The following is a 14,480-nucleotide window of genomic DNA, read 5'->3' on the forward strand; positions in this document are numbered from 1 at the left end:
TAATGTGTAACCTTTAAAAATGGAAGTGAACCTATAGATGCAGATATAGAAAGAATTCTCTTATCCTTGCAATTATTACATGTTTTTCATATAATGTGGTTATATGGAAAGGAATTGTCAGAGAGTAAAATGTACACTCTGGCCCCAGTTCTGTAAAAAAGAGTAATGCTGTTATTTCCCACCTCCCACTCCCCTTCTCAAACACACACACACACACACACACAACACAGAAGTAAGTTGTAAAAAAGTAATGTGTTATTGATAAGTCATACAATAAAACAGTAATTTTTAAATGCCACAAACACACAGTCACATAAAGTTGGTTTGGAGTCCAGGACTTCTCTGCAATCCACGCTACTTTAGTGTTCTTTTCCAAACAGGTGTGGTTCAAACCCAGTGAAGGCTCTATAATTTCATACACGATAACAAGTGAACAAAACTAACAATAAATAGTTCAACAACAATTGGAAAAAATACTAAGTGGTAAAATGCCATCCTTTGTCATAAAACACTATATTACTCAGACTACCTGAAGAGTGTGCTGAGATCAGTAAAAAAGTCAAACAAAATTTGTATTTCCAATGTTTAAAGTCCTTATTATATCGTCCATGAAATGATGATATATACAAATGCTCAAAGGATTAATAATGATTGAAAGTCTCCAAATGTCATCAGCTTTCATCATAAGCTGAACATATGAGACATGAAGCTTTCTGTTTACTTCTCTTTTCAAAAACTACCTATGACATCTTGTCAAATGGAAGCAGCACTCAGAACAGTAGTTCCCAAACCTTGTTGTACAAGAATATCAGAAGGAAGCTTGTTAAAACTCGGGTTTCTGGGTTCCAGCCCCAGACTCTGAGCTCTCAGTGGAGAGGCTGACGAATCTGCCTCTTAAAAACAAGATCCACATCAATTCAATGAAGGGATAAAAGAACCCCAGTGAACATTCAGAATCTACTGTCCAATCCTAACTAGCTGCCACTGATTAGAAACCTGGCTCTGGGGAGCACCTTTCCCTCTCTTGTTTCCATATCTGTAAAGTCATTTATTTCAACTGAACATTGCTGGGGGCCCTGAAGCCCGTGAGATGTAAAAGAAATGTCGTTTCGGCTAAGAACTTTGTCATTACACCAAGACCGGTTTTTGCAAGTCAGTGGTTTCAGTCTCTTTACTACCTTCTGCAAAGACTCGGTTGTTTCTGGGAACATCTGTGTAGAAGAATTCTGAAACTGATATCTATGTTAGTTGGAGGGAGGGGGAGTTTCCCTTCTGAAGACAAAGAAGTTTTTAGCAATCCTGCGATATGCTGCATATAAATGGTATGTGGTAAGACCCGCTGGGTTAGGAAGCAACAGAAACATTCCATAACATTAAGCAGGCTCCAAGTCCTCCTCCAAATCTTCCATGAGAGAAGCTGGAAAATTCAATAGGTTGTTTTAACGCTGGTTGAACTTGAAGAGTATGAGCTGGATTTCCTGGAAAATTTCTTTGATGAAAGGGATACTTGCATCCGCTTGACGGTACGGACACTTCGACAGAGAAGAGCGTTCTTTGCATGATCCCTGAAGTCTTGTGAAACAAAGTAATAGACAAAGGGGTCAATGCAGCTGTTGAGAGTGGAGAGGCAGAGGGCTACGATGTATAGGGCGTAGACATGGCTCTGGCCCTGGCTTTTAATCAAGAAATAATGCACCACGAGCAGAAGGTTACTAGGAGTGAAGCAGATCAGGTACATGGCCAGGACAGTGATGATGAGTTTAATGGCTCTCTGCCTCTTTATTTCTGAGTTTTCATCCATGGTAGAAGACTGGAGAGTTCTGATCATCAGCACATAGGTAGAGGCTGTGAGGAAGGCTGGGAACAAAAAGACTCCGATGGCCAGAGAGAGGAAGTAGTTGAACATGTCCCCTACTAATACCTCCTCGGGCAAAACATCATGACAGGTAGTTATGCCCAGGCTTGGAATGTAGATGGTCTGCTTCACAACATACAAGGGGATGGTAACCAGCAGAATCAGCAGCCATATTCCTAGGGAGACACCAATGGCAATATTTGCCTTCTTCCTGGGATACACCAAGGGATTCATGATGACCCAATACCTCTGCACACTCAGGCAGGTCATAAAGAGGATGGAACAGTACATGTTGCCATAGAAAAAGCCAATGAGTACCTTGCAAAGAACTTCCCCATAAATCCAGTTGTTGCCGTTTATGTGGTAGGCGATCTTCAGAGGGAACCAGATGACAGAGAGGAGGTCGGCCAAGGCCAGATTGGCCATGTAAATCACCGCAGGGTGCTTCTTCTTTGATCGGAAAAGAAAGACCCAAAGGGCCATGCCATTACTTGGCAAACCAATCGCAAATACAATTGTGTAGACAATTGGAAGAAAGACGGTGGTCAATTTTCCAGTGAGGACCAAAGTAGAAAACTCATCCACCGAAAAGCCTGGTTCCATTGTACCTCCTTTCCCAGTGATGTTAGCTGAGCCATTAAATTTACCCACGAGACTTCTTCCTTTAGATTTAGTGGTTCCTATGCAGGAAAGTCAAAGCAGACAATGGTCATTACATAAATCAGTGTTTCAGGAGTAATGCTGGTTTTTTCAAATAGGAGTCTGTTAGACAAAGACAGGAGGGATACACAAAATGCTTACAGGGACTTTGTCTGGGTTGATGGGATGGATCACTGAGATTTCTATTGTTGAGTTTTGTTTCTTTTTTTTAAAGTAGAGGGTTGTGGGGTACGTGTGAAATAGAGCTGATTTCTATGAATCTCAAAAACACCTTGACAGCATTTCAATTTATTTTTCTAACTGCCCATACTCATTAGTTCCTAACTATTCTTATAATGGCATCTATCTCACCCTGGAAGCAAGACAGGATCCAGCTTGCTATTAGTAATCCCTTTCCTAAATTGTGACGCAGGGGGATTTCCAAGAGCATGAGGAACATTGCCTCTCCACACCTTTTAGCCTCAAGGTCACTTGACAGACGGGTATACCAAAGACAAATTTGTGTCCTGACTTTCAAGCAAGTCATGTGGCACAATATGGCATGTTTTCAAAATGTATCCGATCCCATATTATGTATTAAATTTTAGAAAACACAAGCAAAAGAATGGCATAACCAGTCTATATTCTTTTCTGGCCAAGTGTTCATGAATCTGCCAAAGAAAGTGGAGCACCATTTGCGGATACAAAAGGGTTCTTATTTTTTTTTATTTCATGGAACAGTAGGCCTTCACCATGCAGAGAAACTGGGCAAATGTATCGTATTATGCAAGGAAGGACATTAAACTTACTCATGAATTTATCTGATACTTTTTATACTGAGTCATCACAATTTCTTCCAGCTTGCACCCACATTCATTAAGATTATTCACATCTCTTAAGGCTTCCCTATTAAGGACTAACAGTGGTTATCTTGCAAAAAGGATCAGTGTAGAGGTCATTACCTGACTTTTTACTTAGGATAGTGGGTTGAAAGGTAGACCCCAAACAGATGTCCACATCCTATTCCCTAGAATATGTGATCATTATCTTATTTAGAAAAGGGGTCTTTGTAGATATGATGAAGGCTCTTGAGATGAGAAGACCATCCTGGATTACCTACACTGACAAGTGTATTTGTAATAGAAAAACAGAGGGAGATTTGAGAGACACAGAAGAGAAAACCAAAGGGAAGCAATGTGAACATGGAGACAGAGATTAGAGTAAGGTAGAGAAACAAGCCAAAGAACACCAAGAAATGCCGACATCACAAGCTGGAAACAGCACAAAGTATGGATTCTCCCCTTGAGCCTTCAGAGGTGCCAAAACCTTGAATTCAGAGTCTGGACCCCAGAACCATGGGAGAATAATATCCATTCCATTAAGCATCCTCTGTGGCAATTTGTTATGGCAGCCACAGGAAACTGATATCCTTAGGATAGACCTGTATCTTGTTCTTATTTCTCTTATAATTTATTTTTATTTTTTAAGATTTATTTATTTATGCATACAACCACTTTATTTTTGCATACAGGCCAGAGGTGTGGGGGTGAGAGGACTCACCAGAGACAAAGTGGGGAGCAGAACAGGCAGACTAACTGAAATACACTGCTGAGGGTAGCAGCAGGCAAGTCAGGAGAGGTCTGCTGTGCCATGTGGGTAGCTCCTGGCTGGGGATTGAACTAGTGCTGCAGTGGCTGACGAGATCTTCATAGATTGCTTCCAAACCCCTTGTGCCACCAGGGAGGCCCATAATTTATTTTTAAAATAATGAATTCTTTTTCAATTAAATATTCATATAGATGACAATGTGCTTCTGATACTTGAATATAACCCACAATAAGAAATATATTATAGAAAGAAGCAGGTATATGGAGGTGTGAAGTCATACTCCCAAAATTATATAGTTACAGTGACAAATTTAAAAAATGGAAACAGGGCCTTCCTGGTGGTGCAAGGGGTTAAGCACTGCACTATTAAGCAATCCAGAACCTCTGCAACATGAATTCGATCCCCGGCTGGCCAGGGAGCAACCCACATGGCGCAGCAGACCTCTCCTGTTCGCCCGCTGCTCCCCCCAGAAGTGTATTTCAGTCAGTCTGCCTGTTCTGTTCCCCACTCTGTGTCTGGTGAATCCTCTCACCACCCTCCCCACCACGTCTCTGGCCTGTACCCCAGTTCTTATATGCATAAATAAATAAATCTTTAAAAAAAATAAATAAAAATAAAAATGGAAGCAGGGAGCCTCCCTGGTGGCACAAGGGGTTAAGATGCAACCTATGAAGCTATCCTATGAAGCTATCCGCAGCCACCACAGCACGAGTTCGATCCCCCGCCAGGGAGCTACCCATATGGTGCAGCAGACCTCTCCTGACTCGCCCGCTGCTCCCCTCAGCAGTGTATATCAGTAGTTTCTGCCTGCTCTGTTCCTGGCTCTGTCTTTACTGAATCTTCTCACCCACCCCCACCACCCCTCTGGCCTTTATTCTGGTTCTTGTATGCATAAGTAAATAAGTCTTTATTTAAAAAAAAAAAAAAAAAAAGGAAGCATTCTATATGGTAACCCAGTTCTAATACGTATAGCCATAGCGGGGGGAAAAATAGCTTCATAAAATAAGAACTACACTTATTAAGCAGGGAACACTCTCATATCCTCCTCCATACTATCCCTTCATCCCAATCTTCTTTTGCTTCTCCCCAAAGCACACACACATCTCCTCTCCAAAGCACACACATACACACACAAAGAACACAGATTGAAAATTAAAAAGTTTCAGGGACTCCCCGGTGGCACAGCGGTTGAGTGCTGGGCTGCGAAGTTGCCCGCAGCCTCTGCAGCACCAGTTCGATCCCTGGCCACCGGAGAGGGTCCCACATAGCAGGCAGACCTCTCCTGCCACCCGCTGCTCCCCTTAGCAGTTTCCTCGTCTGTCTGTCTGTTCTGTTCCCTGCTCTGGCTCTGGTGAATATTCTCACCCTCCTGCACTTCTGACTGTACCCAGTGCTTGTATAAATAAATAAATAAATCTTTAAAAAAAAAAGAAAATTAAAAAGTTTCAAATACCAAGTAACCCTCCCTAGGCATACTTCAGTAAATTTTTATGGTTCTTTCTGGGTACTGTTTTCCTCTGAACACTTGCCCAGCTAATAAAACCAAAAGAAAGTCAAACACAGACTTCAGTAAAACATCCCCTATCAAGGTTAATTAGTAACTATAAGGCAAGAAGGGATCTAAATTTAAAGTCCCATCTTCAGTTCATTACAGTGTTCTCTCTTATTACAAAACATTGCAAATACGGCCTCCCTGGTGGCGCAAGGGGTTAAGCATTGCACTGTGAAGCAATCCACAGACTCTGCACCACAAGTTTGATCCCCTGTTAGCCAGGGAGCTACCCACATGTTGCAGCAGACCTCTCCTGTCTTGCCTGCTGCTCCCCTTAGCAGTGTACTTAGGTCAGTCGGTCTGTTCTGTTCCCCACTCTGTCTCTGGTGAATCCTCTCACCCTCCACATCTCTTGCTTGTTCCCCAGCTCTTATATGCATAAATAAACAAATCTTTAAAAAAAAAAAACATTTCAAATAGCCCATGAGTTTATCCACAGAGGACCATGTAAAATTTATAATATACTTTATAACACATTTTACAGTCATTAAAAATGGCTGCTGATATTTTCTGGTTAGTATTGATGTTTATTTATACAAGTACATAACCCTATGCTTGTACAATAAAACTTTCTATATTTATGAATATACTTTATGCATGCATTATGAAAGCATGGGAAAGTATATAGTCCAAAACGTTAGCAGTGGTTACTTTGATAACTGAGGGTGATTTAAATTTTCTCCCATTTTTACATGCTCATTTTTCCTCCACAGTGTATACCTATTTTGTTAGTATAATTAAAAAGCAACTGCACAGTGAACAGAGTTTCAGTCTCTAGAAGAAAAACCCAGAAGACTGCACCAAAGGGGACCAGGACCTGTAGGCTGAAAAAGTACTAAGAAATTTTGACTTAAACTGAACTGCCGCCTGCCAGCTCTCCTCCAGGTCACACTGGGCAAGTCCTTCCCTTCATTCTTCATTGGCTATTTATGACGTCCTTTAGGTGATAAGACTGTGCTAGACCATGACATTGGTGATAAACAGGAGTTTTGGATTTGGGGGAGAGAGATTAAACATATTTATACAAATAATTATTGAACTGTTATGAGGGCAAAGAAAGTAGAGCGCTGACCATCTTGATTCCCACCAAATCAATGTTTATCTGTAAACTTCAGTGGTGCTCTATTCTTAAACAGAACCAATTTAATTTCAAGTTGCAGGGAAAGCTCCATCTACCGAAAGTCTCACTGTTATTTAACTAACTCTTTAGGAAAGTTATCCTGCGAAGGAATAAAAATATGGGGGGCAGGGTGCGGAAGATGGGGAACAATATGCATTATTAAATATGCATTATTAAATAATTCTGGTTAAGAGGTAATTTTTTTTGTATTTCATTCAAGTTCACCTTGTATTCTGGAATCTTTTAGGCCCAGTCCCTCACTTTGTAAGCAAGTCAAATACCCACGATAAGCTTCCCATAGGAACTATCTGAACAGAACAATAAACATGTTGGGTCATCTACACTTACATTTTTTTTTAAACGTATGCAGATACTAAGTTTTGCTCCTGAATTTTACATTTCCAACTTAAAAGACAAAAGCGAATGGAGAAGTGTTCTTTACAGTTTCAAACTTCCCGTATATAAATGCCTTTACTCTGAGCTGAGCAATAAAATGCATAGCAGTGTTCAAGTACACCCCATTCCACCCAATTCCAGAGGGAAAAGAATCACATTTTCAGTCGAATTCAAATTCAGTGATCTGAGCGTTTACAATGTCTTTATGAAGAGGGTAAAGTGAAGCACTGCCATTTACAGCAGGTCTGGCAAATTTCTCAGGGAAATTAAAACCTTCCTTTTAAGGGTACCCTGACTGCCCCCAACAGCGGGGCTTTCATTAGCATCACAGCGGTCCAATCTCAGGCCAAACACACACTAAGTCCGCACAGGCCTGCTCGAGCTACGTACACCCCCGGGGGGACTAGTTCGAGCACACCCTAAAGAGCGCACCCTCAGACCTGGCGCAACTGGCGCGAGAGCACCCCGCGCAGTTTCGTAGCGGAGCAGGCAGCCTCCCGCCTGCGCACCTGAGCGGCCGCTCCGTGTAGCGCAGAAATAAATGGACCCGGAAACCCAGGGCCGAAAGGCCTCCCGGCGGAATTTAACACAGGTTATATTCCAGTTTTAAAGAGGGTCCAGTCTTAAATCGGTGTGACGCCCAACTAGAAGCTGAGCGATGCTACCTGGAGAACCCAGTGAGGTTAGGGGCTCGCTGGCATACCTCGGCCATCCATTTTACAGAGGCGCTCAGGGCCCCAGGTGGGTCTCGAAAACTGTAGGCTCATCCCAAAGAGGGAGCGCCAAAGGTGGATGGAGTTGCAAAAAGCGAGATAGAAGGTTCCCCGGCCGCGGGCTCCCAGAGTTATGCACGCGCCAACTTCAGGGGTCCCGTGGGACCAGCCGGGAGGAAGCCTCCAGGATGTGCGAAAAGCTTCTTAGTGGTTGCAGAGAAACCAACCCTGGGGGAGTGGAGGCTGTACCCCTCTGGGTATCCTTTAGAGGGGATCACTTCTTTTCCTTCCCTTCCCCTCCACCAACTTCAGAATTTCGGGTTGTCCCAGCTGAAGCCATAAAAGCCAAGGCCGAGAAGGATGCGGGCTTCTGGGACATGGTGGCGGAGCGGGCCGCCCCAACAAAACACCTTTAGCTCACCTTTCGCACACCTGCCGCGTTCCCAACACCTGTCCACGGTGCCGGGAACCCCGCGCCTGAGAGGTAGGGACTCTCCTTGGTCAAGTTTCTCACCTGGGACCGCGTCTTTGCCAGAGGCGGAGGCCACCAACAGGATGGCGCCCCCCAGCACCCACGCCGCGCCCGCGCCTCGCATGGTTGCAGCTGTCCCGACGCCAGCAGGCGGAGGTCGCGGGCACCGATTCAGCGCCAACTCGCAGCGCAGTTCGGGGAGAAAGCCACCCTCCCGCTTGCACCTAAGTCTCCCACTTGCAGTCTCTGCGGGTGACTCCCCGGAGACCGGTAAGTTTCAGCGAAACCCGATCCTCTCCGCGCACCTACGCGAGGCCACGCCCGGGGCTGAGCCGCACGGCCCGCCCCTTCGGAAGCCTGGCGCCGGGGCGGGGTCCCCCAGCCCTCAGGCCCAGCCCCGTGCCCCTCCCTCCTCACCACTCCCTCCCCACGTTGGAGGTGCACGGCCGAGGTACCCCGGGGCGACCTGGATTGCCCGAGGGCGGTGCAGTGGGGTACTGGAATGCAGGTAGAAGGGAAGCTCTGACTATGGTTCCTACTGATTTGGGCCACGCCTAAAATTACCTTTAATTTAACTTATAGGTTGCCCTCCCGCCCTCCCTTTTCCTAAATGGTAAAAAGCCAACACAAGCTTTCTCTGTGTAGCAAGCACTGAGGAATAAGGCGTGTTTCTAAGCAGCAGAGGGGAGGGAAGGCTGTGGACAGCAACGAAAGCAGTGGGGAAGGAGAAGAGGTCCTGGCTGAAGGGTGAGGGGTCTAGGATTTGGTTCTAGCTCTGCTGTTAACCAGCTATGATATGAATAAACCTCTTCACCTCCCTTTTAGGCTCATTTTCTCCTCCGTGAGGTGGAGCCTGAGAGAATATTTAGAACAACTATTTTAAGTGCCAAGTGTATTGTATTATCTTCTTTAAAATACCACTACACCTTGCACTGTAAGTATGATTATTATTCCCATTTTACAGACGAGGAAGTGGAGCTTAAAAAGATTGGCTAGATTGCTCACGGTTACATAATGTATAGACACAGTTTGTAAGTGCCCGTCGCATTTAAACTCGAGTCTCACTGCTGTGTTCTATTAATCACTGCCCTATATCTGCTTACACCAGGGTCACTTCTGCACTGGGACTCACAGTCCAAAGAAATACAAGAGATAGAGAGGGTGACGAGGGGTGTGTGAACCTGGGGATGGCCTTTATCACATTAGTAATGTAATACTGTTAACTTGCTTTAATGGTGAAATAAAACAAATTTGACTGTTTAACATTTTAACTGCTGGGTAGTGGAGGAGCAGAAAAGAAAAACATGAGTGTTGTCTTCAGATATTTTAAGGATTCACATGTAGAAGAGCACTAGACATGTTTTGAGTAGTTGCAGAGAGCAGAAATAGCTGGAAGCCACAGTGGGAGGTTGATTTTGGCCCAATGCATGTGGTAGGAGATATCTGATTTGGCCAGCTTTTCCAAGTCCTGAGAGCTGCCTGTTGAGGTGGAAAGTCACCTCACTGCAGGGCTTGCTGTAAAGGACACGACATCTGTCCAGCATGTTGAGGGGGAATTCTCTCAGGCTCATGAGCCAGGCTGGGTGAGTCTGGATTGCCTTTTAAGGGGCTTGTACCCTAAGAGTCCATGACTCTCCCTAGAAGACCACAGTTTGGCAAGTCAGTTGCCAGTGACCATCATTAATTTTTGAAAAAGCCTAAACCAAAGGGCCACAATCTTAGTTGAGTTTTGAGATGGAGCTTGCATCTGATAAAGGCCCTGTGTCCTGTGTATGACCTCTTACTGAACCCACGGTGGGGCCAATTAACAGAATTAATGTGGGTTCCAGGCAAAAGTGTACAAAATATTACGTAAGCTAGTTGTTTCAGCCATATCCCCAGTAAGACACTTCCCCAAAGTTATCAAAGTAGATAGTTAGCACTCTGTCTTTTTGTCCTGACAGAGGAATCACAAGAGCTGGGAAATAAATGGTTGAAAAGAAAGAGAAGCCAATGGTCCTAAACATGCCATGAGACTGGAATAATTGCTCCCTGAATAACAGGAATGGGCTGCCGCCAGCGCGCACACACACAAGAATGGCCAGGGAAGGAGACAATTGTCCGGGGAAGGAGACACTTCTTTTTAATGGCTGCCTTTCAAGAACCCCATCTCTTAGGAAACTCATTGCTGTTTCAAGAGAGTTTTTTTTTTTTTTTTTCCCAAGTGAGTTCTTTTGGGAATATGGTAGGAGCTCAGCCTTCAAAAGCACATAACCCTGCTTTCAAATCCTAGTTTTTCTAATTACCATCTGTGTAACCTTGGAGGAAAGTACTTAACCCTCTCTAAGCCATAGATTCCTCATCTATAAAATGGAATTGATAACTATAAAGATGACTGAGGATAAAATCAATTGCGACTCTGTTTGATACATTTTAGATGCTCAACAAATATTTTTGTTTCCTTCCTTTTTCCTCGGGAGTCTTCTTTACCAACTGTTCTCCCACTCACCCCACACAGCAGCACTCAGGGTGCTGTTTCCCAGGGCCACAGGCCTCACGATGTCCTCTCTTCCTGTCAGAAAAAGGTAACTTGAAGTAGCACAGGGGCCTTCCTCCCTGTGCAGGGGACAGCTGTCCTGAGGAGATCGGTTCACTCCTAAGGGTCCCTCACTAGGGGAGATAATCCCTGAGATACCCTTCAGTCTTTCCAAGCCTCCATGTTGCCATCTGTAATTTGTTATTGTTACTTTTATAATCTGGGGATGATCACAGTGTGTTTGTTGAAAGGTGGTGATGAGGGTTCAGTTTGCTAAAGGCCTGTAAGCTGCTCAAGAAAAGGTAGCTAATACAAAATGGCTGCCCCGAAGAGACTCTTCCTCTGTCAGGGAACAATGCATCTAAGTCCACCTGTTTTCAATTTAAATTTTCACTGGTATTTCATCAAAATTTCCAAGAAAGTAATTATTAGGAAAAAATTATTAATTATCTCAAGAATACGGTTTCTCCCAGCAGCCTGTATAAATGAACGGCATTCTTTAAGTCATCTTGCAGATATTTTCTAGTAACTTTGGGAAAACAGAATTTGTTTTTTTTTTTTTTAGACTCCTTTGCCCTGGAGGGCTTAGGGTGTTGATGGCTCTGTGGAACTGCTCAGAGAATAACCATGTGCAATTTCAGACAACCTGGCTTCTGCAGATTGGGAACTATGCAGTTTCCCACCCTCTACAATTCTAAGGAAACTGGATAGAACAGACCCAAAAGAAAAGTGATATCATCAATTCTACAATCACTTATCACACTCATCAAACTGCCTGAAGAAATGAGGTCATCATCCTGCACTCTTGGGACTCAGACAGATACATATAGAGAAACAGCTATATTCACTCACTCCCTGGCTCATCGAACTAGCATTCTGAACAAGATTAGCAGTGACCTCCACATGGTAAATTCTTTGGGTACTTCTCAGTCTTCATGTTCCTCAATATGACTATGGAATTTGACACAACTGCTCTTTCTCACCTTGAAAACTGTGTTCACCTGGCCTCCAGAATCACTCTTTGTTGATTCTCCTACCTCACTGCAGCTGTGAATGGGCTGGTTCTCACCCACCTTCCCAAATTCCACAATCTGGAATGTCCCTGGGTTGGTCTCTGGACTTTTTTTTCTTTTCAATATATACTCATTTCCTTTGAAGAGCTAACCCTGTGGTTTGAAATACCATCTATATGATGACCACTCCCAAATTTGTATTTCAAGCCCATTTATCTCCATTCCAGACACATAGCACATTCATGCAGCTACTCCATGTTTCCCTTGGCTGTAAGTCCCACAACTAATTTCCTGGTCCACCCCACCCTATCACGGCCTTCTCATCCCCTTAAATTGCAGCTCCATCCTTCTAGTTGTTCAATCAAAAATCCTGGAGTTGCATTCTGGGCTCAGACCTAGTTTGTGGCAACATGGCTATGTTCCAAGAAGTTCAGGTTTGTTGGTAAATATGGGGGACCCATTTAGTGCCTCCCTTGGGAAATGGTGAAGAAAGTTGAAATCAGCCAACATGCCAAGTACACTTGCTCCTTCCGTGGCAAAACCAGGTTGAAGAGACCAGTTGTGGGGATCTAGTAGTATGGTTCCTTCATCAAAGTGGTGAAGATTTGGACAGCTACATATATATATAATGTAATGTGAGCCGCTGGAATGGGGGCCTACACCACCATTTCTGCTATCACAATGAAGTTTGCCATCAGAAGGCAGAAGGAACTAAAAGATCAGTAGAAGCTGTCCCAATTGAAACACCACTAGCCTATAATAAGTGGGTTCAGTTATATAAGAGAAAAATGTTTGGAGTCATCGGTGACTTCTTTCTCACATTCCACATCTAGTTCATCTGCAAAACTGATCCGAAATGCTACCCTGGTACAAGTTATTGTTATCTTTTGTCTAGATTATTACCATAGCCTTGTGGCTTGTCTCCTCTGTTTTGCTGTTAAGCCCCTACAGAGTTTTCTCTCAACATAGTAGCCAAAGGGAACCAGTTAAATTACATCAGATAGCTTCCTTACTTAAAATACTAAGATAGCTCTCCACTTCCCTCTGAGTACAAACCAAAGTGTATCAAAGGTTTATACATCCTGGCTTGTTCCTTAACACAAGCACGCGCGCATGTCTACACACACACACACACCCCTCACCTTCCTTGAATTAATCTCAACTCCCTTCACTCATTTTACCCCAGCTCCATTCCTCTACACTCACTAGACTTTGCCTAGGATGCTTTTCCCTCAAATACTGGGACAGCTTCAGCCCTCACTTACTTTCAGGCATTTGCTAAAATGCTATCTTCTCAGTAGGAAAATATCTTATTTAAAATTATACTCCCGGGCCTCCCTGGTGGCACAGGGGGTTAAGATGCAGCACTGTGAAGCTATCCACAGCCACTGCAGCACAAGTTCGATCCCCGGCCAGGGAGGTGACCCACATGGCGCAGCAGACCTCTCCTGTCTCGCCTGCTGCTCCCCTCAGCAGTGTATTTCAGTTGATCTGTCTGTTTTGCTCCCACTCTGTGGTGAATCCTCTCACCTTCCCCCGGCACCTCTGGCCTGCACCCCAGCTCTTGAATGCATAAATAAATAAATCTTAAAAAAAAAAATTATACTCCCACCCTATACTGTCCTCCCCACTCCCTACTTTATTTTCCTCTATGGCATGTGTCATCATATTGATATTCTACATGTTTTAATTATCTAGTTTCCTTAATGTATGTGAGCTCCATGAGTACAGTTGTTTTCTTTTAGTTTGCAACAGTTTTAAAATTATGATTTATGAAGTAATACCATCTAGAGTTGGTAACTGCCTCTTACACACTCATCTCTCTCATGGCAATTATGATGTGAGTCCTGGCTAAAATCACTTCTCTTAAAATACAGGAAAGCAAATGTCTGAAACACTGCAAAAGTCAACCTTTAAAATGGAATGGAAAGGACAGGAAAATTTAGTGTTTTATCTATTTCTGTCTTCCTAATGCTAGAACACTGCCTAGCCTATGGGAAAGGTAAATTTTTATACATTATATATCTACTATATCTCACCTACTAGAAGCTAGGATTGCAAAGATCAGTATCTCTGCCTCCATTGAGTAGAACATCAAAAGTGAAGAGATTCCTAAGTCAAGCCCTGGGGTGGTAGGTAATGAGAAATCTCTGAAGAACTTTGAATACACAGAGAAGGAATGACTCCTGCCTGGGGCATCAGAAAATGGTTTCCACAGGAAGGATCTCCTAAGAGGGCCCTGAAGAATAATAGGGTGATTTTTTAAGTTAAGGCTAACTGCTGCAAGAGATAGTATCAGCTTTTAGGGGTTCAGTGAAGTAGATTTTTACTCACTTACAGCCAAATCCAAGGCTAAGTTTGGTGGCAGGCTCTCCTCCAAGTATGTATAAAAGAGCCAGGCTTCTGACATATGGGGTCCTGCCATCTTCAACTCATGGCTTCCAAGATCACGACAGAAGGAAGAGAGTGTGAAGGATTGTACTTACCCTTCACAGGGCCCAAAGGCCTAGTGCGAAAGTGGTGTACAGTCATTTCTATGTTGACCCATCCACATGGCCACAGCTCACTTCAGGGAGGCTCTGTGTCCAGAAGGAAGA

At 43.8% G+C, this 14,480-nt stretch overlaps 1 protein-coding gene across 1 annotated transcript; it reads right to left on the minus strand.

Annotated features, from left to right (window-relative positions):
- Positions 1-1,426: 1,426 nt before the first annotated feature.
- Positions 1,427-8,512, minus strand: F2RL1 (F2R like trypsin receptor 1; the record flags this gene model as incomplete). The annotated part of the gene is made up of 2 exons (XM_084234030.1): positions 8,398-8,512; positions 1,427-2,535 (listed from the first exon to the last, which is right to left on the minus strand). Exons 1-2 carry the CDS (start codon positions 8,477-8,479, stop codon positions 1,427-1,429), a joined length of 1,191 nt encoding a protein of 396 aa, XP_084090156.1. The 5' UTR covers positions 8,480-8,512.
- Between the last annotated feature and the right edge of the window lie 5,968 nt (positions 8,513-14,480).

The sequence above is a fragment of the Talpa europaea genome (assembly GCF_964194135.1).
Source record: "Talpa europaea genome assembly, chromosome: 5".
NCBI classification, from domain to species: Eukaryota; Metazoa; Chordata; class Mammalia; order Eulipotyphla; family Talpidae; genus Talpa; species Talpa europaea.